The 26089-nt window shown below is 44.7% G+C and overlaps 1 protein-coding gene across 19 annotated transcripts in view; it reads right to left on the bottom strand.

Moving 5' to 3' along the window:
- Positions 1-26089, bottom strand: part of STYXL1 (serine/threonine/tyrosine interacting like 1) — a 62498-nt gene that overhangs the window by 19782 nt on the left and 16627 nt on the right. For 11 of the 19 annotated variants that reach the window (XM_008535352.2, XM_070567719.1, XM_070567721.1 and 8 more), the window contains exons 3-5: positions 11890-11951; positions 9761-9899; positions 4767-4912 (exon numbers count right to left, since the gene is read on the bottom strand). In XM_008535352.2, the coding sequence (XP_008533574.1) occupies positions 4767-4912; positions 9761-9899; positions 11890-11951 (347 nt within the window). Of the gene's footprint in view, positions 1-4766; positions 4913-9760; positions 9900-11889; positions 11952-13051; positions 13092-26089 lie in introns of all 19 variants that reach the window. The other 8 variants (XM_070567710.1, XM_070567722.1, XM_070567714.1 and 5 more) reach the window with 1 other exon arrangement.

Here is a 26089-nt window from a genome sequence, read left to right as displayed (position 1 = left end):
CGGAATGTTGTTCATTCATGAGAAAGAAGGAGATGCTGCCACTTATGACAACACGGATGGACCCTGAGGGCGTTAGGGTAAGTGAAATAGGTCAGACAGAGAAATACAAATACTGCAAGTTCTCATTTATACGTGGAATCAGAAAAAGCCAAGGGCCGGCCCCATGGCCGAGTGGTTAATCCGCACGCTCTGCTGCAGTGGCCCAGTTTCACCGGTTCGGATCCTGGGGGCAGACCTGGCACAGGTTATTTGAGGCGGTATCCCACATAACACAGCTAGAAGGACCCACAACTAAAATATACAACTATGTACTGGGGGGATTTGGGGAGAAAAAAAGCAGGAAAAAAAAAAGCCAAACTCATGGAAACAGTAGAATGGTAGTTGCCAGGGGCTGGGGTGGGGGGTGGGAACAGGGTGATGTTGGTCAAAGGATACAAACTTCCAGATATAAGACAAATAAGTTCTGGGGATCTAACGTACAACATGGTGACTGTAGTTAACAATACTGTATTGTATACTTGAAATTTGCTAAAAGTAGATCTTAAATGTTTTTTACCACACACACAAAACAACGGTAATTATGTAAGGTGATAGATATGTTAATTAACCTTATGGTGGTAATCCTTTCAAAATATACACATGTATCAAATCAACATGTTGCACACCTTAAATTTCCACAACGTTATATGTCAATTATATCTCAATAGAACTGGAGGGAAAAAATTACAAAATTTGATTGTTCCAAGGAAAGATTATTAGAGTGCCAATCAAGTGGTTAGAGAAAATTCTCATCAAATAATAAAACTAATCTTATAAACTATTTGGAAAACAGCCAGAAAAGCATGCCAGTCTAAGATTGTTCTCAAAGCGTGCCTCCAGGGAACTAGAAGCTGGGGGAAATGTTCCTAATGATTCCTGGGGTGACCTCTTGCAGCTCGGATGTCTGTAATAAAACAGTGGCTACATATTTATTGTTGGCATGGATTGAAAACTTACTTGCGATATTTGGTAAAGTAAAATATAGGTATAACCTCAAAAAAAAAAATCCACTAACATTGTCTAAACTAATGTTTCCAATACAACCTGTTCAGAGAGCCCTTTTCTCCCATCAGTATTCCATGGAACCCATGTAATTTCAAAGGTCAAACCCAGTTCTAAAACTCCTCTGGCTCCAACCCTGACTCAGAAATAACATCTTAAGTACCTCAGGCCACTCTGCTGTCCACTTCAGTCCTTCCGAGCCTTCTGGCCTCAGCACATCTCCCCTCAGTGAACCCACTACAAGCTCCCATTCTTCCCAAGTTATCAGCTCAAAAGCCTTTACCAAAGAGCAGACACCAAACTGAGCCAATCTTCAAGTTTATGCGAGGGACTAGGACCCTTCCACCTGCAGGCAGGCCTGCTGCTTACAGATGTGGCCCAAAGTGTCCCCCAGAGCTTGCGCTGACCCCACCCAGGCCACTCAGCCTGCTGGAGCCACATGAAATCCTCCTCATTTCAATTGAACAAGCTCACGAAACACCCATCACAAATCTGTCAACTCTATTCCTGATGCTTTCACACCAGCTTCCCTTCCTGTGGTTGTACAGCTGTGGGGAAGAGGGTGTGGCATGGGTAAAAACACACTGAGCTGTAAAGAGCAAGCGCAGGGGAATTCTAGATGACAATTTTGACCACACACTGACAAACCTAAAAGAAATAGGTATCTCTTGGAGCCAGCCCAGTGGCACAGCAGTTAAGTTCACATGTTCCGCTTCAGCACCCTGGGGTTCCTGGTGCAGATCCTGGGTGCAGACCTATACACTGCTCATCAAGCCATGCTGTGGCAGGTGTCCCACATGTAAAGTAGAGGACGATGGGCCCGGAAGTTAGCTCAGGGCCCGTCTTCCTCAGCAAAAAGAGGAGGATTGGTGGCAAATGTTAGCTCAGGGCTAATCTTCCTCAAAAAAAAAAAAAAGAAAAAGAAATAGGTATCTCAAATCAACACGTCCAAACTGAGCCCACTGCCTTCCCCCTACCACTGCCTCCTCCTTCCATGTCCCCATCTCAGTAAGCCACACCACTGGCCACCTGTCGCCCACACCTAAACCACGGCATTATCCTAGACTCCTTCCTCTCCCATGCCCCTCCCCCATGTCTAATCAATGCCACTTCCTAAATATGTCCTGAACCTGTCCTCTCCTCTCATCGCTGCCTCTGGCAGGTCTCCCCAGATCCACTCTGCCTGCACCGATCTGCTCTCCACGCTGCAACCAGAGTTGATCTTTCTCAAATGCAATCTGACCACGCCACCTCTCGACTTAAAGCCGTTCAGCGGCTCGCCATCGTCTGTCAGTGTGGCCTTCACACATGTGTTAGTCACAGCGCCCCTCTGCTCAAGGCGAGGTCTTCTTTAAGGGATGCCACGTATAAAACAGAGGAAATTAGAGGTTGCTCTGTCTAAGGTGGAGAGGCTGTCTTGGAGCCCAAATTCTGTCCCTCCATCTCCCTCATAGGAGGAGTTTCTTGGGGAGCAGTAGGGACGCCCCCACTTTACAGCGTGTCAGACATGTAACGGGAGGGCAGAGGGGCTTCCACTCTTGCTGGCGAATTAGTAACAAAGGTCCCAAAGTGGGGAGAGGCAAATACTAGGCACCCACATTCTAAAGGGGCCACAAACAACCAGGGCAGAACTCAGTCAATCCAGCCACCAGCCACCCTGTTCCTGTATACATGAGAAGACCAGGGCCGAGGGCAAGTCACAGGTGTACACACATCGAAACTGAGCAAACTGTACATTTTCCACATATGCAGTTCACCCCATGTCAACTACCCCTTACTAAATCTTAAAAAAAAAGGGGGGGATGAATTATCAGCAGTGTAATGTTTGCAGAGAAGTACTCGCTCTGCATACTGCAAAGCCAGTAAGGGGGTGCTCCTCCGGGAGCAAGGAAGAGAGGCCGGCAGGATGGGGAGACAGGCTGTACACCCATCCAGATGAAAATCATAGTGCAGTTACCTCCGTGGAAGGAGGGGAGGCAGACATGAATACCCTGGACTTGGGAACATGCACCACCTCAGACATGAATCTTTGCCTTTTAATCCAGGCTGGCAGGAGCAGCCGAGCCAGCAAGGCAAGGAGGGCCTGCAGTGAAGTCGGCCTGGGCCCCTCCCCCACTGTCACACTCCCTTGCGGCTCGGCTCATTCTGGGATGCCGATGAAGGATTGTGGATGCAGTAGGGGGTCCTGGGCTACTAAGGAGGGAAAGGGAATTGGGGGTCCACCTGGCATGAAGCCTCAGCTGGCTCACTCTGAAGGATCCTTGGTAACAGACTGGGCCCCTGAAAACCAGCAGCAAAGGCCACCAGCAGCGCATTGAACCAGGCTGGGCCAGAGTGAGAGCAAGGCACTTCCCCACCACTGACGGCAGCCAGTCACACAAGACAGGCCCAGCTCTGGACCCCCAGCATCAAAGGGGCCAGGCCCAGGAGAAGGGAAGAGGGGAGACATCCCTGAAGCTAACACACATCCCTCGCCACTCCCAGCCCCCCGGCAAATGGAAGGCTGCCCAGCTCTGGGGGATGGGAGGAGATGAGCTCTGGTTCAGATTTGCGGTTGGAATGTTAAACTGCCCTACTTGTAGTGAACTGATTGTTTTTACTCCCTTCTAAAAATTTATTTCAAAAATACACAAAAGTAGAGAGAACAGTAATAATAAACCCCTGGATCTATCACCTCTCTGCAAACATTATCAACTAATGGCCAATTTTGTTTCATCAATGCCCCCATTGCCTTCCCAACCCACCACAGATTATTTTGAAGAAATTCCAGGCATCATATCATTTTACCCATAAATATTTCATTATGTATCTCTAAAAGATAGGGACTCATATTTTTAAAAACTAACCATAATAATGTCATCACAACCTAAAAAGACATATAGCAATAATTCTTACCATCATCAAATATCCAGTTAATATGCACATTTCCCCAATCGTTTTATAATACGACTAGATTGCAATTTTTCATAACTGAAAGTGGCCAGAAAGCATGGAGTCTGCCTAAGGTGTTGCCAAGGGCAAGAATGAGAGGACAGCTGAAGGTAGCTGTTGGAAGAAATGAACACCTGCTGGTCACGTTGCACTGCGTTCAGACTCTTCAACGCACCAGATACCGCACAGCATCCCCCAGGGACTGCTCCCCACCTGCCAGTCATGGCCACGCAATGACTGCCTTCCACGCGCCCCCAGGGTTCTCTTCCTCACACGCTCCTCCTCCTTAGGTTTGGCTCCAGGAAGGAAGTGCCTCTCCTCTGGGCTCCAGACCCCTGGTGTCCCCCCTGCCTCCCCTATTAGACAAGAACTTCTCATAAGCAAGGACTGCTACCTCACCCTTTTGTTGTATCCTCTGGACCCAGCCAGGGTTGTGGGACCAGACAGCTAAGAATGGAGAGGCAGCCTTGAATCATGAGGCCCCTGCCTGTCTGACTTTGCCTACGGCACACCATCCAGAACTCTGCCTGGGATCCCTGCCCTCTAAGTGGGCCCCATCTCTTAAACACCACATTGGCTTTTGCCTGACTCTGGCGATGATAAATTCATCATACTGGACTAGACTTCCTGGCTGCCCCAAGTTCATTTCCCAAGCGCAGGCTTTGACATCTCTTCCATCTTTTCCCTGCTGTCTGCCTCATTCTCCTCTTTCTCCTACCCTGGCCCCACTGCTTGGCCCCAGGGGAAGCCCACCCTCCCCTCTGAGCCTGTCTGCGCTCGGCACCCTGCCTTACCTGCGGCATCCAGATGATCTTCTGCGTCCGGAAGAAGTGGTACATGGCCGAGAAACGCTCATAGCCCCCCTTCAGGATACGGACAGGGTGGCGGGTGAGGTGGGTCAGGGCTTTGCCACACTTAATGGCGGCTCCGAGAACCGGTCCTAAGAGTGGAGATCAAAGAGATGAATGTCCTCTGAGTGCTCACCATTTGTCTATGGCTCCAGCGGACGGCCACTTTATTCTGAAAAGCAATTATCGAGGAAGCTGAAGCAAATATAGAGACGAGTGTTACAATTAAAACTTAAAAAGCAACTTACCACCAAGTAAGCTATCTTTTTTTTCTGTAAACTCTGAGATTATATATATATATCTCCACATTGTTGTAAGGAAGGACGATTTAACATAAGGGAAATATATATTGTATGTATATATCATATATTACATTTATATTGTATATTGTGTATTATACAGCACATGTATATCATATATTATATACCACACAATTCACCTATTTAAAGTGCATAAACTAAATGGTTTCTGGTATATTTACAGAGTTGTGTAACCATTACCACAATCAATTTTAGAACATTTTCACCACCCCACAAAGAAACCCTGTACCGGTTAGAGGGTTTCACTCCTCATTTCCCTCCAAACACCCAGCTCTAGGCAATCACTAACCTAACTCTTCTCTATGGGTTTACCTAGTCTGGACATTTCATATAAATGGAATCATACAATATGTGGCATTTTGTATCTGGCTTTTTCCTCTACATAATATTTTCAAAGTTCATGCATATTGTAGCATATATCAGTATTCCATACTTTTTTACGGCTGAATAACACTCCATGGTGTGGATCAACACCTTTTATTTATCCATTCATCTGTTGACGGACATTTGGGTTGTTTCCACGTTTTGGCTGTTGGAAATAATGCTGCTATGAACATTCGTGTGCAAGGTTTTATGTGCACATGTCTTCCTTTCTCTTGGGTACATACCTAGGAGTGGAATTTCTGGACCATATGGTACCTCTACGTTCAACTTTTTGAGGAAACGCCAAACTGTTTCCCACAGCAATTGCACCATTTTACGTTCCGACCAGCAGTACATGAGGGTTGCAATTTCTCCACAGCCTCATCGACACTTGATATTATCTGCCTTTTTGATTATGGCCATTCTAGCAGGTGTGAAGTGGTATCTCATCATGGTCTTGACATCAATTTAATCTCTTTTTTTTGAGGAAGATTAGCCCTGAGCTGACTTCTGCCAATCCTCCTCTTTTTGCTGAGGAAGACTGGCCCTGAGCTAACATCTGTGCCCACCTTCCTCTACTTTATATGTGGGACGCCTGCCACAGCATGGCTGGCCAAGTGGTGCCATGTCCGCACTGGGATCTGAACCGGTGAACCCCAGGCCACCAAAGCGGAACGTGCCAAATTCACCGCTGTGCCGCCGGGCTAGTCCTGACATCAATTTAATCTTAAACGCCTTCACTGATCTGCAGAATCACTATTAGATTGTATGCACCCTAGATATATATGACAGGAAGGATGCAAAATTAAGGCCAAGCCGAACTACCCTGAGGCCAGGATCCGGCTCATAAGAGAAACACTGTGCAGCAGACTCTGGAGAGCCAGCGGCAAGGAGGAAGGGAAGGGCACGGACCCTGACTTCTATATTGAACCTTTGTCCAGGGAGAGAAGGCCAATTTCAGCAGGGGCTGCTAAGGACATAAATGGCCTGAGATGCTTCAGAGAGGCTATATTTGCAAGAAGAGCCAGGAGTCAACAGCCAGGCCAGGAGGCAACCTGTAACTGGCAAGACAGGAGCCAAAGCCCACCCCAGAGGGCCAGGCTTGGCAGCCAGGGAGGCTTGAGCAAGAGCCTGAACAATGACCGGTGGGGTCAGAGGACCCAGGTGAGTTGGGCAGAGAGTCCCAGGCCACAATGCTGCTGCCTTTAAGCCAGACAGCTGCTCCCCGCCAAAGTCACACGACCCGCTGGAGGCTTATTCACACTCAGGAGTGATGGGGTCAGGGCTGGAGGAAGGTCAGTTTCCAGGGGACAATTAGAGACTCTGGCGGAAAGCCATGAGAACATCCCAGGGCCCAGGCTATCCAGCCAAGGAGGTAACGGGGTTAAGATTTTTTGAAACATTAAATCTGTTCATTTTTATTCCCACTAATCCTGAGTTCTCCATTGACACGAGGTTTCCCACACTTGGAACGGGGCGCCCACTGCTTCAGGGGGCGGGGGGCATCACCAGGAACAAGGGGGTCGCCACTCAGCTGGGTATGTTAAATTATTTTCGGTCCTTACAGACAATTGTCTTGAAAGTGAAGCCTTGCTGAGAGGAGGAAAAGAATCCCCGAATTCCCAAGCTTCCCTTCACAGTTGGTGTGAATGCCCGGCCCAGGGATCTCCCCCCACACATATCAAGAGCCCAGCTCAGGGCTCCATACCCCAAATGTCACAAGGAAGGACAATTTCTCATCAGGGAAATGTCTCTCATACAAGAAGGGGTTGCCCTCTGCTGCTCAAAGGAGCTTGGAGACAGAGTCCGAGGGCCAAGACAAGGGAAGACACTTGTTGGGTTCTTAAGAAGAGACCCAGCTGAGGCGGTAGAAACACATGGGCTGGAGGGGGAGCTGAAAATAGCTTGTGCCCCATTCTCCGCCAGGATTCTGAGGCACCCCCCAGCGGAGGTGTGGAGTGGTTAACCTAACGCTGGAGACCAACGTAATGCCGGAAGGAAGACACAGCAGGCCCAGGGGTCAGCAGCACCTGTGGACGGTCAGGTAGGGGGGTAGGAGGGGATGGGGCTGAGGCCCCAGGAGCCATCGCCACGCACTGCCAGCTGGAGGGAACCGCTCACGTCTTACACTAGCTGTGGACATTTTGGCCACGACACAGCAAGGACAGAGGCCGCAGAGACTGAGCTGCACCTCACCCAGAGGCCCACAGGAAAGGACGACACAGAGCCGGACACCTGAATCTGGGATGCGATGAAGGCTCCCTCCACACTCACATTTCCCTGGGGGTCTGGGAGGCAGGTGCTTAACAGCGGAAGGGAGAAGGGAGTGGAGAGAAAAACCTTGAAGTGGTCTTTTACCCAAAAGACTCTGCATTTACCTGAAAGATGCCATTTTAAAGGAGAAAAGTTGCCTCGAGTGGGCTAGGTGTACACGTGTGTGGTTTCCTGTTTTGTTGTGTTGTTGTTTTGTGGTTGTGGCTTCCTACCGAGAATGGAGACTCCACAGCACAGTGAGGTCACTTATATAACACAGAGGGGGTTATCTTTATTGACCACCATTTCCTAGGGTTTCAGCGTCCCGCTATCATCCTAGAATTGCAAACCCGAGCCCAATAGGATGAGTTTAGGGAAGAGGGGACAATTTCCTGGCTAAGGACCTCCTGGGAATATTGGTTTTATTAAAGGTGGAAGCCTAGCGCCACCCAGTGACCACTGGTATGAATGCCCTGGCCCATGGAACCACCCACACATATGACTGAGCCACAGCAGCAGAGCCCCATGCCAATGGCACATGGTGTCAGTCCAAAACCAGAGGCTGGATGGAGAATGCAACAGAGTCTCAGTGAAGCCGATTAGAACTGACCACATTTTTTTTTTCCTCAGGAAGATTCGCCCTGAGCTACCATCCATACCAATCTTCTCTATTTTTCAGTATGTGGGCCGCCAGTGCAGAATGGCTACAAACCAAGCGGTGTAGATCTGTGCCCAGGAACTGAACCCAGGCCATCAAAGCGGAGCATGCTGAACTTAACCACTAGGCCACTGGGGCTGGCCCAAGAACTGACCACATTTTGCTCCAACTAGGAGCTGGCATGACTGCATTGTTCCCCACCATCACTATCCAGGCCTTCGGAGACTGACAGAGCCAAACTGCCCAGGTTTGAATCCTGGCCCCACCACTTGCTAGGTGTAGTGGTTTAAAAAAAAGCCCACAAATTCTTTCAAATGCCTCCCTTTAAAAGGTCGAGCCTAATTCCCGTCTCCCTGAGGGTAAGCTATACTCAGTGACCTCCTTCTAATGAACAGAACGTGGCAGAGGTGACTGTGTCTAAGGCCCAAGACTAGATCATAAAAAGCAGGCGGCTTCCCCTCGTTCTCCCTCTCTCAGATCGTTCACTCCAGGAGAAACTAGCTGCCATGCTGTGAGGACGGCAGCCTCGCTGATGTCTTGACTACAAACTCAGGACAGATCCTGTACCAGAATCTTCCAGTCAAGCTACTCCTGAATTCTGGACCCACAGAAACTATGAGATAATTAATGTTTGCCGTATTAAGCTACATTGTGGGGGTAATTTGTTTGGGGGTAGTTTGTTACGCAGCAATAGACAACTCATTCACTAGGTATGGGACTTCAGATGAGTCACTTTTCTGGGCCCCAATTTCCCCATCTATAAATTTGGGCTGTTACCTATCAGGAGACAATTCTCCACGGTCTCTCACATTTCCACATATCCTTTGAGCAAAGGCACTGGTTTTTCAAGGACATTTACATAACAAATAGCCTTGGAAGACAGAGACAGTTTCTCCCTCCAGAGCCAAGGGCCACCAGGCTTTCTGCCCATTATGAAAGATTCAGGTCCCCTAAGCTCAGAATTCTCCTATAATACAACACACTGCGTGGATAGATATTACTTGGCCCTCTTCATGTCACCCTGTGAGAACTGGGATGTGGGGCATCAGGGCAGGAAAATGATGACACTCTGTCTAGTTTTACGGTTCTGAGTAATAAAGTCCTTTGTCTCTGACCCAGGAGCCTCATGTCTTCTGCCAGAATCTATGAAACTGACTGACTCACTTGTCGTCTTGCGAGGACGAACAGCCTCAGATCCTTCCCGGTTCTCGACATCACCGTCCTCACAGGCTGTTCTGCAGATGGCATGAGGTGACCCGGGCAGAGCACTCAGCATGGCTGCTGGCACGTGGCAAAGTGTCTGACCGCCGTTAACTATTATTCTTGCTGCTGTTGTAAGGACTCACCTTCTCTGCTCTCATCAGAGACGTCATCATCACTGCTGTGTCTTAAGATCTCCAGGAAGCTGGTGTTGTTATCGTACACCACACAGTATTTCACGCACTCCAGATCCACAGACTCCGGGATAAGATATTCATTTGCCTTCTAAAGAAACCACGAGAGAATCCTGTTGACAGGTCAGTTCAGCTGAGCAAATATTCCCTGAGCACCAGCACCAGGAGGACTGTGCCTCTTCCCCTGACTACACACACAGGCACAGAAGCACCGAGAGTGCACTGGAGAGTCTGCTAAATTCCAAGGATCTTTCACACCCACATCCCTGCTGCAAAAAGCTGACCCTGGGTCACTGGACCAGAGGTAAGTGCCTGGCCAAAGAACGGCTGGTCCACGGACCGGCACGCAGCCTGTTAGGTGCCCCAGCACAAGCGCTATCAGAGAGGCCGTGGCGAACCGAACTAACAGTATCCTCACTCCGGGGGAGAGTGGTTGGCAGTGGGGGCCAGATCCAAAATCCCCCATAAAGAGGGCAATAAGTAGAAGGCTTGAATAAGCAGAAGTCACGAGGCCAAATGGAAGCTCAAATGGAAGCCCTGTGAGAGCGGGAACTTTTGTCCGTTTTCAGTCACCTACGTGTCCCGAGCTTCCGGAACACTGCCTGGCAAATGATAGGCCTTAAACATAGTTAAAGGAAGGACTGGGCAAACAGGAGCCATGTGGTCTCGAGGAGTAGCTGGGGAGTGGCTGAGTTGCCATGATGGCAGACCGCAGCGGCAGGACACAGATGCCTTCTGCCAAGGAGGTGATGAGCTCTCGCAGCATCCTAACTGCCCAGCATCCCAAAGAGTGTCCCAGAGCTCAGGGAGGCCTGGCTGGGCAGTGGCTAAGAGGTTAGTCTTCACTTGTTCGCAAGGCTTCCTGAAAGCCCCCACTATTCAGGGGCACCTGAGCCTGACTGTGTCCCTGGCGCCCTGGTCTGGCTGACATGGAGGCTCTGACAGAGGACAGGTGTACACCTACTCTACCACAGGCAGTGAGGGAACACCCATGGAGGCACAGACCAGGGAAGTTCTCTGGGACTCAACGGGGAGAAACCATACTAGTCTAAAGGAATTAGGAGACAGATGGCGCTCTGAGCAGGACTTAGATGGGGGAGGGTGAGGATGAGGAAAGGGGCATTCTGGGTGTGAAAACCATGAGCAAAGGAGAAGGTGGGAATAGCTCACAGAGGCTGGAGCTGGTGGGGGAGCAGGAGAGATGTAGCTGGACATTCATCCGTCTGTTTGATAAACATTCATTGAGGACCCACTTTGCGCTTACACTGCGCTAGGTTCTGGAATACAGAGACTCAAAAAAGAAAAGGGAAATGGCTAAGTTGGCCTGGAGGACTCAGAGAGGCCGCACGGAGAGGCCACCCAAGGCAGGAAGCATTTGAGATGAGACTGCAGGGGCGAGTGGGAACTTACCACATGGACAAGAGCTGGGGGAGTGTTCGAGGCAGAAGGAACAGCTTCCAATCATTCATTTTCATCAACAAATAGGTACTGAGCACCTACCAGATGCCAGGGACCAGATTGAGCATCTGGGCTACAATGACGCACTGCCAGGGTTAGCAAGGACCTGAGAGAGAAGAGACCCTGGGGGTGGGGGTTGGGGGGCGGGGAATGACTGCATGCAGGGCTCTGTCTTCTTAAAAAGCTGGAATGGACAAAGGAAGTTGGGAAGGGGGGAGCAGAGAGCTTCCATCTTTGGGTTATAATAACTATCTCTATGGTTTATTGTCTGTTCCCTGAGTGGAACAGAAGCTCATGAGGGCAGAGGCAATGAATGAAGGGCATCTTGTATTCTGTTTTATCCCCCAGGATCTGGAACAGTGCCCGGGATGTCAAGGACTTAAATCAATATTTGCTTAATGAAGCTGTTGACCATGATGAGGGTGGGGTGGGGTGTGGACACTTTAGGGAGTGTATGAGAAGTGGGGAGACCCTCGTAATGGATGCATAGGGGCGGTCCTGCCTCTGCTGCCCACAGTGTCCAACAGCAGGTGCCGCCTCCTGGATCTTGGAGACAATCTCCCATCCTCCCCACCTCCTGTGGGGTAGCCAGGCTGCCCCAGATTCTGACTCTGCTGGTATACCTTCTTCACTCGACGGGCCGTAATCACATGGCTTTCATCATACTCCCGTTTGGAACGCACATCTGAAAGGGAAAAGTATTGAACTAATAACTGTATTTGCAAAGGAGAACATGACCAAATTACTTAGAGTACTCACATCATCATCAAGATATATTTGTTTGGCAGTTAGGTGACAGGGACCGACAGTATAAATTCAAGGTGTGTAGTTTCACTGCTCTGGGCTACCCACATGACTCCCTTGCCCCATCATACCACACACCTCCTTCAAGGGTGTTGAGACTTTGAGTCTTTGATTTAGGGAGAATTTTCTCTGAGGTCCAATAAAGCAGGGAGGGAAGAAATCAAAGCCAGACTGAGCTCATCCTAAATGCCCCTTGTAATTTTAGACCCAAACACAGACTGTAGAAGCTAGAAGCTGAGGTTCTAACGCCCCTGCTAGGACAGAAGATGTGGTATTGTTGCTCCTCAAAGATGGGAGGAACGTGGAGCAGGAATTGAGGCTTACACATAAATCCTGAAAAGGACCGTTATCCCAAATATCCAAACAATTTTCAAAATTCAACAATAGGAAAATAAACAACCCAATTAAAAAACGGGCAAAAGATATGAACAGACACCTTACCAAAGAAGATATACAGATGGCATATATGCATATGAAAAGAAGTTCGACATCACATGTCACTAGGGAATTGCAAATTAAAACAACAATGAAATCTCTCTCTCATCTATAAGAATGTTGAAAATCCAAAATACTGACAACACCAAATGCTGGTGAGATGGGGAACAACAGGACTCTCATTCATTGCTGATGGAAACGCAAAATGGTACAGCCACTTTGGAAGACAGTGTGGCTATTTCTAACAAAACTATACATACTCTTCTTAGCAATCGTGCTCCTTGGTATTCACCTAAATGGGTTGAAAATTTATGAACACACAAAAACCTACACACAGATGTTTATAGCAGTTTTATAATTGTCAAAACTTGGGAGCAACCAAGTTGTCCTTCAGTAGGTGAATGGATAAACAAACTGTGGTACACCCAGACAACAGAATATTGCTCAGTGCTAAAAACAAAAGAGCTATCAAGCCATGCAAAGACACAGAGGAAAGTTAAATGCATGCTACTAAGTGAGAGAAGCCAATCTGAAAAGGCTACATACTGTTTGCCTCCAACTCTGTGACATTCCTGGAAAGGCAAAACTGTGGAGACAGTGAAAAGACCAGTGTTACCATGGGTTGGGGGAAGGAGGGAGGAATAGATGGAGCAGAAAGGGTTTTTAGGGAAGTGAAACTACTCTGTATGATACTATAGTGATGGATACATGTCATTAAACATCTGTCAAAACCCACAGCATGTGAAATACTGAGTGATGTAAACTGTGGGCTTTGAGTGATAATGACGTGTCAGTGCACGCTCATTAACTTTAACAAAGATACCACTCTGGGGTGGAGGGAGGCCGGCCCCACGGCGTAGCAGTTAAGCTCACATGCTCCACTTCGCCAGTTTGTATCCCGGGTTTGGATCCCTAGCGTGGACATACACACCACCTATTAGGCCATGCTGTGGCAGGTGTCCCACATATAAAGTAGAGGAAGATGGGCACGGGTGTTAGCTCATGGCCAGTCTTCCTCCTCAAACATAAATAAATAGATAAATATATGCCCCACTCCAATTTGGGATGAGAATCGTGGGAGGGCCTGTGCTTGCATGGGGGAAGGGAGTATATGGGAGCTCTCTGTACTTGCTGCTCAATTTTGCTGTGAACCTAAAACTGCTCTAAAAAATAAAGTCCCTTTTAAAAAAAGATATAAGAAAGCACTAACCACAAAAGAAAATATGGATAAATCTAATCCTACTAAATTAAGAATCTTTGGGGGCTGGCTCTGTGGCTGAGCGGTTAAGTTCTCGTGCTCTGTTTCAGTGGCCCAGGGTTTTGCTGGTTCGGATCCTTGGAGCAGACACGGCACCGCTCATCAAGCCCTGCTGAGGCAGCGTCCTACATGCCACGACTAGAAGGACCCACAGAAAAGAAAGTAAAAGGGCAAGCCATAGAGTGAGAGAAAATATCTGTAACACAAATAACTAACAGAAGACCTATATCCAGAATACATAAAGAACTCATACATCAATGGGGGAAAAGAACTTCAGATATCTGAAGATATCTTTATTTTAAGATACCTTAAGAAACAGCTCAAGGCCGCACCCCCAGGATGACCACAGCCCCCCGTAAAGTGCCTGCCTGAGAAAACTCAAGGGGGCCACTGTCTGTTCCAGCAACATCTGAAGATGGGGCCCATCTCCCAGCCTCTGCAGAGGGGAGGAGCCTAACTTTGATGAGCGCCACTTAGCAAGCCCAGACGGGTTTCACATGGACCAACCCCCTCCCCTGTTTATAATTTTTCCCTTCCCTGACTCTACTGAGCCCCTGCTCACCCCCTCCCGCCTCCCTCACTCTCCCTTTAAAATGCCCAGTCTTCTCTGTGCAAATTGAACTGAAGTTCAGTTCACACTGGACTCTTTTCCCTATTGCAATAGAATATTACCGATTAAAATCTGTCCTCACCACTTTACTAGTGTCTGGCTTCGTTTCTCTTTGACACTATTTAGCAACAAGAATGAACAAACTACAGCATAGCCACATCCAACAACATGAGTGAATCTTAATAATATAATCTTGAGCAAAAGAAGTCTGATACATAGTCTGCATGGCTCGAAAACAAGTGAAACTAAGCACAGTATATTGTAAGCTCATTTCATTTATTTATATAGATGCGAAAATCTGAAATGAATAGTAAGCCAAATCTAACAGTGTGCAGAAAAAATAATGTATCATGATCTAGTAGGAGCTATGTAATACTAGAAAACCACATATTAAAGGAGGAAAATTGTATGTTCATTTCCATAGATGCAGAAAAATTTCAATTCATATCATGGAAAAAAGTTCTTAGTAAATTAGGAATATAAGGCAACTTCCTTAACTCAATGAGTACCTTACTAAATATCTACAGCAAACATCATACTGACTGGTAAAGCGAGAAACAAGTCCAATGCTCACTATGCTCCTCTTTAGCATGGTATTGGAGGGCAAAGGGTACAGCAATGTAGTAAGATAAGAAAAAATTAAGTGTATAAGAATTGAAACAGAAGACATAAAACTGTCATCATAAACAGAGAAATATGACGGTCTATGTAGAAAATCCAAGAGAATTACAAACAATTAGAATTAGTCAGAGAGCACACCAAGGTTGCTAGATACAATATCAACATAAAAAAAATCAATAATGGTCTGTAAAAGTGGAGAAAAAAAATGTTTCAAAAGAGGAAAAGCCTTGTAATAATGCTTCAATATTCCAAGTGTCCACCAGAACCCACAAAAGAGCAACAGAGACTAAAGAGATGGATGTGCACACAGGAAATAATTCAGAAAAGTCCTGTAAAACCACGAAAAGCTACAGGAAGACAGAAGCTGAAGCCCATCCCTTAAATGATCCTGTGAATGAGGAAGAACCTGGGACAAAAAAGAAAAAGAAGGTAGAAAATAAATCCAAAAATGGTCAGGGAGTGCCAAAGGGGGACAGCAAAGAAGAAGAGAATAAGAAGCAAAATACTTACATGAAAAAAAGTACAAAGATGAAAAGTAAATCAAATAAAAGCAGCAAGCCAGCTCGGAAGGGGCCTGCTCAGGTAGGTGGGGCCTGCTCAGGTGGGAGGGGCCTGCTCAGGTGGGTGGGGCCTGCTCAGGTGGGAGGGGCCTGCTCAGGTGGGAGGGGCCTGCTCAGGTGGGTGGGGCCTGCTCAGGTGGGAGGGGCCTGCTCAGGAGGGGAGGGGCCTGCTCAGGTGGGAGGGGCCTGCTCAGGTGGGAGGGGCCTGCTCAGGTGGGAGGGGCCTGCTCAGGAGGGAGGGGCCTGCTCAGGTGGGAGGGGCCTGCTCAGGTGGGAGGGGCCTGCTCAGGTAGGTGGGGCCTGCTCAGGTGGGTGGGGCCTGCTCTGGTGGGAGGGGCCTGCTCAGGTGGGAGGGGCCTGCTCAGGTAGGTGGGGCCTGCTCAGGTGGGAGGGGCCTGCTCTGGTGGGAGGGGCCTGCTCAAGTGGGAGGGGCCTGCTCAGGAGGGAGGGGCCTGCTCAGGTGGGAGGGGCCTGCTCAGGTGGGAGGGGCCTGCTCAGGTGTGATAGGCCTCCTCAGGTGGAACCGCCTCCTCTCATGGAGCTTCCTCTTCACATGGAGGCACAAGGTTTCCTTCCCAAAAAGATAATACAGTCATGTGTTGCTTAACGACGGGTACATTCTGAGAAATGCATCATTAGGTGATTTTGTCATTGTGTGAACATCACAGAATGTCCTTACACAAACATACATGGTATAGCCTAGTAAACACCTAGGCTGTGTGGCACTAATCTTACGGGTCCAGGGTCCTACATGCAGTCCATCATGGATCAAAACACCATCACGCGGCACATGACGATAAAAAGGAAAAGTCCAACGTGCGGAGTGAATCTAAAGGAAAGTGCAGCAGCTAAAGGAGAGTGCAGGTGCCCAGGAGCTCTTACCACATCACCACCACCGTCCAAGGAAAGCTGAAAAGAAGAGGAGTCAAAAGACCAAGAGCTAATCTCCAAAGGGAAGGAAACAGAGAGGCCCCTCTTCAGGAAGCAGAAGCAGAAGAGGCAGAGAAGAGTCAGCTGGTCTTGATGCTAGTATGGAGGAACCCACAGTATTTCATCCTCTGCATAAAACCTGAACATGCCAGAGGGTGAAAGCTCAGGTGGCAAACGTCAGGCTGACGCTATGCTTTGTGAAAAGGAAAGGGACAGCGATCCAAACACAGAAAAGCATCTCCAGGTAACGACTGGGCAGCGCGAGAACCAGTTTCCTTCCTCCACCAATAGAAAAGGGTGGAGCAGGGCCCCACCTGCCCTGGCATCACCTCCTGCTACCATTGCAGTACATCAGTCTCAGGAAACCAGTGAAGACGAAGGCATCCATGGTCATGGCGGAAGTGACCTAAGGGACAATATGTCAGGGGGTAGCGACGATTCTGGCCTGAATGGGGCCCGGCTGGTTGCACAAGAAACTAGTAGAAAAAATGCAAGGAGGTCTTGGCAGTCAAGTGGCTGAGGGAGATTTTGTGTCTATCTTCTGTGCTCGTTCTTTTAGAAAGGAACGACATTACAGCAAACACTTCAATCAATCGCCATTCGGTTAACATACACTTCCTTGAAAAGGCAGCTAAAGGGCAGGAATAATTAACCTTTGGCCAAGGCTTCAGTTCTTAGTCTGTAAGATCTCTTACCTTTTATATTCATCCACACTGAAAGACAACCTTTTCTTTTTAAGACTGCTTTAACGTCCAATGTTGATTTTTGAGTTGTATTCTTTTCCTTAGGACATTATGTATACCTATTGATTGTTGTACGAATTTTAGCAAATCCAAGGGAGTTAGTATACTAAACCGGTAGACACCCACTCTGTTAGCCGAAGTGTTTAATGGAAACGAGAAGGCCAAGATGGTATAACAGCCTTCTATCGCTTTGTCCAGCTACAACTCGCTAGTTTGTTCCCTTTGTCTCTCTTCCTGCTTCACTTTAGTTTACTCTTAGTTTTGTTACTGAACCAGGTTCGTTTTTACCCGCCGCCCAGAAAGCCAAACACCGAGATGACGAGATTGCAGCCGAGAGAGAGTTTACTCACAAGGTAGCCATGGGAGGAAGCGAGAGCATGAGCCTCAAATTCGCTTCCCCGAAAATAGGGACTCAGGGATATTTGTGGGATGGGGGGCAAGGTGGTCTGAAATGTGGAGAGAGGTGATTGGAGGTGAGGAGAGGTGAGGTAATTGATGATCTGTGCAGGCGTAGTCAGACCCCATGCCTCTTCATAGCACCCATGTTCACAAAATGGCGGCGTGAGCATGATGTGAGGGTGGAGTTTTTAGCCTCTTGACATCAAAAGGTCACCTATCGGACATCTGCGGACATCTGCGAGGACCCAGTTGATGAGCTGGTGGTCTCAACTGGCCTGAAGTGGACAAGGAGTTCTAATTCCTGAGAAACAGCTCACACACCCATTCCCATGGTGACCCAGACTCCAGGAAGATGTTATCTATAGAACCTAGGCGGAGTCAGATAGCATAGTGCCAAACAGCACAGTTAATAATGGGCGGGTGAGCACCTAAAAGCTATAATCAGTAGTCGCAAAAAAGAAAAAAAGAACTTTAGTTCCTAGCTACTCAATCATCCATAGCTCACTCTCTGCTGGTTTCAGTTTCTTGTTTAGCTGTATAAAAACTGGCAAACTTTATTAATTACTTGAAGAATTTGCCTGCTTTATATATATGCTAGCACTTTAAAAATTGTTTTGAGAGATGATAGACATTTAAATTGAAGAAAAATTCTCCCAACAATCGACATTCTATCAGTCAAGGTATTTACTTCCTGAGTTTTGATCAATATTTCTTATCTGTGTATGTTAGTCATCATTAAAACAGTGACTTTGATGTGTGTTTTTTTTAAATTTTGGTCCTTTAATGGCTTTAGATGTTGCACATTGTTGTTTTAACCCATGAAGTTAACGCTTTTCTAGAAATATCATTTGTGTTGAACAGTAACACTTTAAACATATATATGTACATGTTTATTTTGGTCTCTGGAGAGACGCTTTTATGTTTCTTTGCAAAAGAGCAGTTTTCTAACAACATGCTACTGAACAGCCCGAGGGCCAATGAAGACATCAAAAGACAAATGAAAAGGGCAGTTTTCTTTGCTACAATTGTCTTTTTGCAGAATATTAGTGTGTTCAAGTTTGTAAGCAAATGAAACATGCAGGTTCAATCCACAGATTTTGATTTTCACATCTTGTTTATGATGAGTATTTTAGGCTGGTTACTTTTAAAACTGCAGATGAGAGGCAGGCTCTGAGGAGCAGAGTTTGCTTGCCTTTTGTTAGGAGGTATTTACATTTGTGGGGGAAACCCCCATCTGTGGGGGTGCCTCACTCTCTGTGCCAGGAAGAAGGGAGATGACCTTGTCTCTAGAAACTCTTAATCAATGCCAAAGGCAAGAACTTAAATTGGTTACTGTCTGGCAACCTCATGTAACTGATTTAGGGTGGTGGCTTCTGGCCTTTACTTAATCCGATTTGATTGTTATCTAAAAGTTGTGGGACCACCCAATGGCCAGACCCCACCTGCACTGACACCATTTTAACATTTTTACATGTTCTTTCCTTTGTCTTGTAAAGAGATGGCTCACATACCTATGCCTTAAAATTAGCCTGACTCTCCACTCATGTTTGCAGCAGAAGCGGCGGCGGCAGCACCTCCTCCTGCCCGTGGGCCCTGTCCCCACACAGCAGCCTGACTGCCCATGGGTCCTGTTCCCATGCTATTCCACACTATTCTCTAAATAAAAGAGCACTACTGCCAGATCTTGAGAGTCCAAGAAATCTTTCTTTCGACTCCTCAGCTCACCGACCCCGCATCAATCTCTATGCCAGAATCTATATTTCATATGTTATTTATTTTGAATGGACACAGTAAATTCACAGTTCTCAGTTTTGATTTTGCAATAAATCAACCACGGGCTCTATATTGAATGGATTTTTATCTCAAATACCAACCATCAGTCTTTTTCTTTGAATTGTTTTGGTACAGTTCCTTCCTAAATGACAGTGTTAAATCATATATTTGAGAAAAGCCTTTTTTCACAGATGGCCGGTGTCCATATAGCTACTCAACTGAATAAAGAATTCTAAGTGATATCTGGAAACTGCAAACCCGGAATGAGCAGACATGGTATTCCTTCAAATTATACAGAATACCACTTGTGAGATTCCAAAGCCACAGACAGCCCTTACACAACAAACTAGTGGGTGTCGTGGCTGTCCCATGACAGCCTCTCTCCACAGGTGAGGCCTCAAATGAATTGTGTCTATCCTGTGATTCACCCCAGGGGGGCACTTTGTATGAAAAAGAGTAGGTACTCCCAAACTCTTCTGCAGCTTCTCTGGCCAGTCATCAAAGAATACAAAAGAACCTAATATAGGATTTTTGGCAATTCTTGCTGATAATAGTAATTCATTGCAGTAAAATAAAGTATGACCCCAACAGGGAATCTTGAACAATTCTGACCTCCCAGGGTCTATTCTGAAGTAATCACTTTATATTTTATTTATTTTCTTCTATGTGATGATCACTTCCAGGCAGGTTTTAGATTTTGGCAGTACAACATGAAAGATTAGGAAAAGCATTGATGAAGTATAAGCGGAAAACGTGTCAAAAAGCTGAGAGTGAATTTGAGTTGAGACAGTTAAGACGTTAATCTGAGAGTTAAATTTCAGTTAAGAAATAAAAGACTCGAAGGCCAAAGATTTAAAGAAGCAGAAGATTCCCCCAAGACCCGAGGAGTAAGTTGTGTGATAACGGTGTGTGTTTGGGGTTGTGGGGGATCAGAATTGGCCACCCCAAAATGTGTCTCTTTGCCTTGCCTTGATTATTTTTAAGAACAAAAGACTCTGAAAGAAACTGACCCTCCCTCTAACTGCCTAAAAGAAATTCAAGATAAAAGGCCTGTCCCACAGCTAACTCTGGGTATCAGTAGACTGGGAGGGTCCTTGCCAAATCCATTTTTATCAAAGTTCTGTCTACCAAACTTTTGCTTTTCCATTTCCATGTGAATTGCCTGCCTCCCCTTTGAAGTCCCAAACCACTACCCCCAACATCCTCCTTTGTCTTTAGCTGACGACGACATTTAAGCTGGCAACTCAGCCATTTTGTTGAGTTACTCGGCTTTCCTGGGTCTCTCCCACGTATAGATATTATAAAGCTTTGTTTGATTTTTGATTTTCTCTTGTTATTCTGTCTCATGTCAATTTAATTCACAAGACCAGCCTGAAGGACCTAGAGTGGGTAGAGGAAATGATCTTCCTCTCCTACAGAGTGCACAAATGGGAATTAGGAAGTGATGTTGAATTCTAGGCTGACAATCATCCTCAACAAGAAGATCAAGCTGCAAATACTTAGGTTTTAAAACTGAAGTTACAAAGCTAGTTAAATCTTTCTAACAACTAGCTTTAATGTTCATGGGCACATTTTACGAAAGTTACCTTTAACATTAATATATAAAAAGAATCATCTTAAGCACAGAAGAAATTTTAGTGGATTCTTTCATACTGCTCATACCACAAAGAAAAAAAATTACTTCATGGGGAATTCAACTAATTTCTAGTTTATTTTTTAAGACTAGAAAACTAAAAACAAAAATACAAAGAAAACTAAAACCTCTTATTTTTAAAAAATCACCTTTTTTCAGGAATCTCCACAAACTAGTGGGTGTGCTGGCTGTCCCTAAGACAGCCTTTTTCTACAGGTGAAGTTTCAAATGAATTGCAACTATCCTGGTACAGCAATGGGGGCACTTGGTCTAAAAACACTGTAAAAACATTCCACTCTATAAAAATATTTTACTGGAAATAGAGCAGGACTTAAGAACTTTATTTCAGAAAACAAGGCCTTGATTGTCAGGCCTATATTAAGTTCTGAACCTTAATGCTATATATTTGTACTTATTAAAAACTCTATCAATGAAAAGTATGCTAGTAATATGAACTTTTAGTCCAGTTGGGAGTTCTTCCATTTGACAAATGTGGTATTTGCATAGAACTGTTTGCACCTTTTTTATTTTTCAGTTTCCCCCACTACTGGACAGAATTAAAGCTAGAAGTTTCTCTTTTGATAACGGTACAAAAAATGAACACGTTATTTGTAAATTGATGTTTTGTAACTACTGATAAACTTAGAATACTAGAATAAAATACTGGAATAAGCCTAATCCTAGGTAGTCTAATGAAAATGGATCACTTTTAACTATCTTTTCAATCTATATTCACATTGCTTTTCAAGACATTTTAAGATATATTTTTTTCCTCTTTTTTCACAGCTGCTTCTTCTGTTGGGGGCTATGTTTGCTTTTCCTTTCTTTTTTTTTTTTTTTTTTTGAGGTATAATTTACAAGGGGCTACATTTTTTGATAAGGTTTCTTATCCAAAAGAAGACTGGATGTTTTGCTCTTGTCTCCCAAGAAGGGCCATTTTATTCTCTAGAGTAATTTCTAAAGTCATGTGGTCTTCACCTTGGGGACTATTTTGCATATGACTGCATATGATACAAATGGCAATGCAGGCAGACATCACCACATGCCCCCCAGGGATGCTGACTATGGAAGGAATACCTTGCCTACAGTGTAATATCAGTTCTGGACTGAAAAGCTGATGAAGAAACTCAGTTTTCTTTTTTGCATAAATCAGGAAAACTTACAGCTAGTATGCCATGTCTCCTTACTGACCTCAGCAGATGAGTTGAGCTGATGGTGTTACTTGAGATTCGAGAAATTATCTGAATGTTGGCTTGTGTAGGTTCATATCTACGTGCAATATTAACTAAATCAGAGAACTTTTACAGTTTCACGGCTGCATAGGCTGCCCTGTCCCCCATTCCATGTCCCCCATTCCACATCCATTCGTTACTGAACTTCATCAACAGGCATGGAAAGGTTACAATGTTTTCTTACACCAATTTTGTAAACACTTACAGTACAATACATGTTACTTTTCTGAGGCAAACCAAAGGTAAACTTCTCAAGGTTCTTGCTGCCTGCTATAGTAGCATTTGATGGAGTTATCTTTGACTTATTTGTAGCAGATGAAGAATAAACTAGATTACAAAACCTTTTTTCAAATCTTAAACCATGTACCAAGTTTTTGGTCCAAATTATGTCAGATAAAGGTAAACTTAAATTGCATTCTATTAACCAATATGAGTGTAACTCTGTAAGCACAGTTACGTTGAAATAAAGTTTTAAGAAGCAAAAAAGAAAAACATCAATAATGCTTCTACATACCGGCAATTAGAAAATAACTAATTAGAAAATATAATTAAAATGAATAGCATCAAGACCATTGGCTGTGTATACAGAAAGAAAATAAAATAAGATTCCTACCTAAAACCACATCTAAAAGTAAATTCCAGATGGACTGATGTCTTAAATGTGAAAAGAAAATCTTTCAAAAGAAAACAGAGGAGTAGTTTTATGACATTAAAGTTTGTAAAGATTTCTCAATTAGGCTTGCACAGGGAAACATAAACCTTAAAGGAAAATATTGATCAATGTGGCCACAGCCATTTAAAAACAGCTATATAATAAAAGTCATCATAAAACATGATTTAAAATAAGCCAAAGATCTTATTTGCTAAGACTAAACACACATGCCCTTTGACCTAGCAATCCTACCCCAAGGAATAAACTCAACAGGAAGGTGTGCACACGTGCAGCAAGAGACATGCTCAAACATGTTCACAGAATCATTATTTGTAATAGCCAAAAACTGAAAATAACCCGAATGTCTACCAAAAGTAGAATGGATGAATTGTGACATATTCACAGAATGGAATGCCAGAAAGCAGTGAAAAGGAAGGAACAGCTATATACAACCACCTGGATGAATTTCACAAACACAATGGAGAACAAAAGAAGCCAGACACAAAAAAGAAGCCCCTATATGATAGCATTTATATAAAATTCAAACACCAGGCAAAACTACCCTATAGGCGTGTATGCTTAGGTGGGAAGATCATAAGGGAAAGCAAGGAGTGCAGGACAGTGGCTACCTCTGGATGGGGAGCAATAGGTAGTGACAGGAGGACCACATAAAAGGCCTTCCGGGGGCCAATATTCTCTCTTGATCTGGGTGGTAGTTCCATGGATGTTTGCTTTATGATAAATCATTAAGCTCAAAATTTCTATTTTTACTATGTTTCTTTAAGTGTGTTATGTTTCACAAGGAAAGAAGATCTAAAAAACTCTAAAGAGTACAAGAAGATATTTGCAACAAGTGTAAATGACAAGGATTAGTGTTCAGAGTATATAAAGAATTCTTACAAATCAGTAAGAAAAAAGACAAATGACCCAACAGAAACAAGGAAGAAACACGAATAGGTACTTCACAGAAGAGGAAACCAGAATGGCCAATAAATGCATGAAAAGATGCTCAACCTTATTAGCAATTAGGAAATGAAAATTAAAACATCATAATACAAAAGAGGATTCTGGGAAGATGGCAGAGTAGGAAGCACCAGGAATCTGTCTCCCCTCCTAGATGCCAATTTCACTGGCAGAATCTGTCTGATGTAACTATTTCAGAACTCTGGAGTCTAGTGAAGGCTTGCAATTTCCAGGGAAAGGCCTGGACAGTAAATTGCAGTTAATATTGGTCAATTTCAGCTCTCAGCACAGTAGCAGCTCCCCACCCCCTACCTCCAGCCCCACGGCAGGCAGCTGTGCATATGTTCCTGGAGAAGGTTGCACATGGCTTGCAGAAGCCAGTTTGCAAAATGTACACTGTCCTCTAAGTATCAGAGATCTGTCCCCTGATTGCTCATTGATGCTTCTGTTCACAGAGGTACAGTCAAAGAGGTGGGTGGACATTGTTGCTGCACCTCCACACATTGTTGCAAGCCCTTCCCCTTCTGGCTGAAGTGATTTCCAGGGAATTTAAAGGGCTGGTGATCCTCTTATCCCTCCTTCATTTTTCTCTTTTTCCCTTTTTTGGAACCAGACGTTAAAAACTAGAACATTTAAAAACAAATTCACATATAGGGAAAATCAGAAAACAGCTGCATATGCCCAGGGAAAAGCACAGGCTTGAAAAAGACCTGGAACGACCTTAAGTTTACAGCTCAGGCTGATCCTCACCACAGAGACAGCCTACATCAATCAAAAAACCAAAAACATTACACACAAAAAATAATACAAAACGGCAAACCCTGGGGAAGGAGGAGAATCTGATTTCTAGAGTTACCACATCATTAGATTCAAATGTCCAGTTTTCAACAACAGAAAAAAATCACAAGGCATACAAAGAAATAGGAAAGTATGGCCCATTCAAAGGAAAAAGATCAATCAACAGAAACTGTCCCTGAGAAAGATCTGATGGTAGGTCTAGTAGACAAAGACTTTAAAACACTTCTCTTTAAGATGTTCAAAAAACTAAAGGAACACACAGAGAAAGTCAAGAAAATGAAGTATGAACAAAATGGAAATATCAATAAAGAGATAGAAAACCTTTAAAAAATGTACAGCTGAAAAGTATAATAACTGAAATAATAAATTGATTAGAGGAATTCAAAGGCAGATTTGAGGAGGGAGAAGAAAGAATCAGCAAACTTGAAGATAGGACAATGGAAATTATTGAGTTTGAAGAATAGAAAGAAAAAAGATTGAAGAAACATAAATAAAGCATAAGGGACGTGTGGGGCAAGATAAAGTGGACCAATGTGTGCATTGTGGTAGTCCCAGAAGCAGGAAAGAGAAAGGGGCAGAGAGAATATTTGAAGAAATAATGACTGAAAACTTCCCAAATTTGACGAGAGATATGAACATAAACATCCAAGAAGCTCAACTAACTCCAAGTAAAATGAACTCAAAGAGACCCACTCCAAGACCCATTATAACCAAACTTTCAAAAGACAAAGAGAGAATCTTGAAAGCAAGAGAGAAGCAACTCATCACACACAAAGGCTCCTCAATAAGATTCTGAGCAGATTTCTCATCTGAAACATTGGAGGCCAGAAGACAGTGGGCTGATATATTGAAGCGCTCAAACAAAAAACCTGTCAACCAAGAATCCTATATCTGGTAAAACTGTCCTTTCAAAAGCGAGGGAGAAATTAAGACATTCCCAGATAAGCAAAAGCTGAGGGAGTTTGTTACCACTAGACCCTACAAGAAATGTTCAAGGGAGTCCTGCAAGGTGAAATGAAAGGACACTGAACAGTAATTTGAAGCTGTATAAAGAAATAAAGATCTCAACAAAGGTAAATATATGGTCAACTATAAAAGCTAGTATTATTGTCACAACAGTTTGTGACTCCACTTTGTGTTTTCTACATGATTTAAGAGACTAATATTTTTTAATTAATTATTAATTTAAAAGCTACTATTATTGTTAACTTCAGTTTGTAACTATACATTTTGTTTCTTATATAATTTAAGAGATTAATATATTTAAAAGAATTATGAGCTTATGTTTTTGAGCACACAATGTATAAAGGTATAATTTTGTGACATCAACAGCTGAAAGGGGTGGGGACACATCTGTAAAGGAGCAGAGTTTTGTACGCTATTGAAGTTAATCTGGATAAATTCAAATTAGA

Source organism: Equus przewalskii, chromosome 12 (assembly GCF_037783145.1).
Source record: "Equus przewalskii isolate Varuska chromosome 12, EquPr2, whole genome shotgun sequence".
Lineage (NCBI taxonomy): Eukaryota > Metazoa > Chordata > Mammalia > Perissodactyla > Equidae > Equus > Equus przewalskii.
Note: the sequence above shows the minus strand (reverse complement) of the source record. Positions and strands in the feature narration are given on the sequence as shown.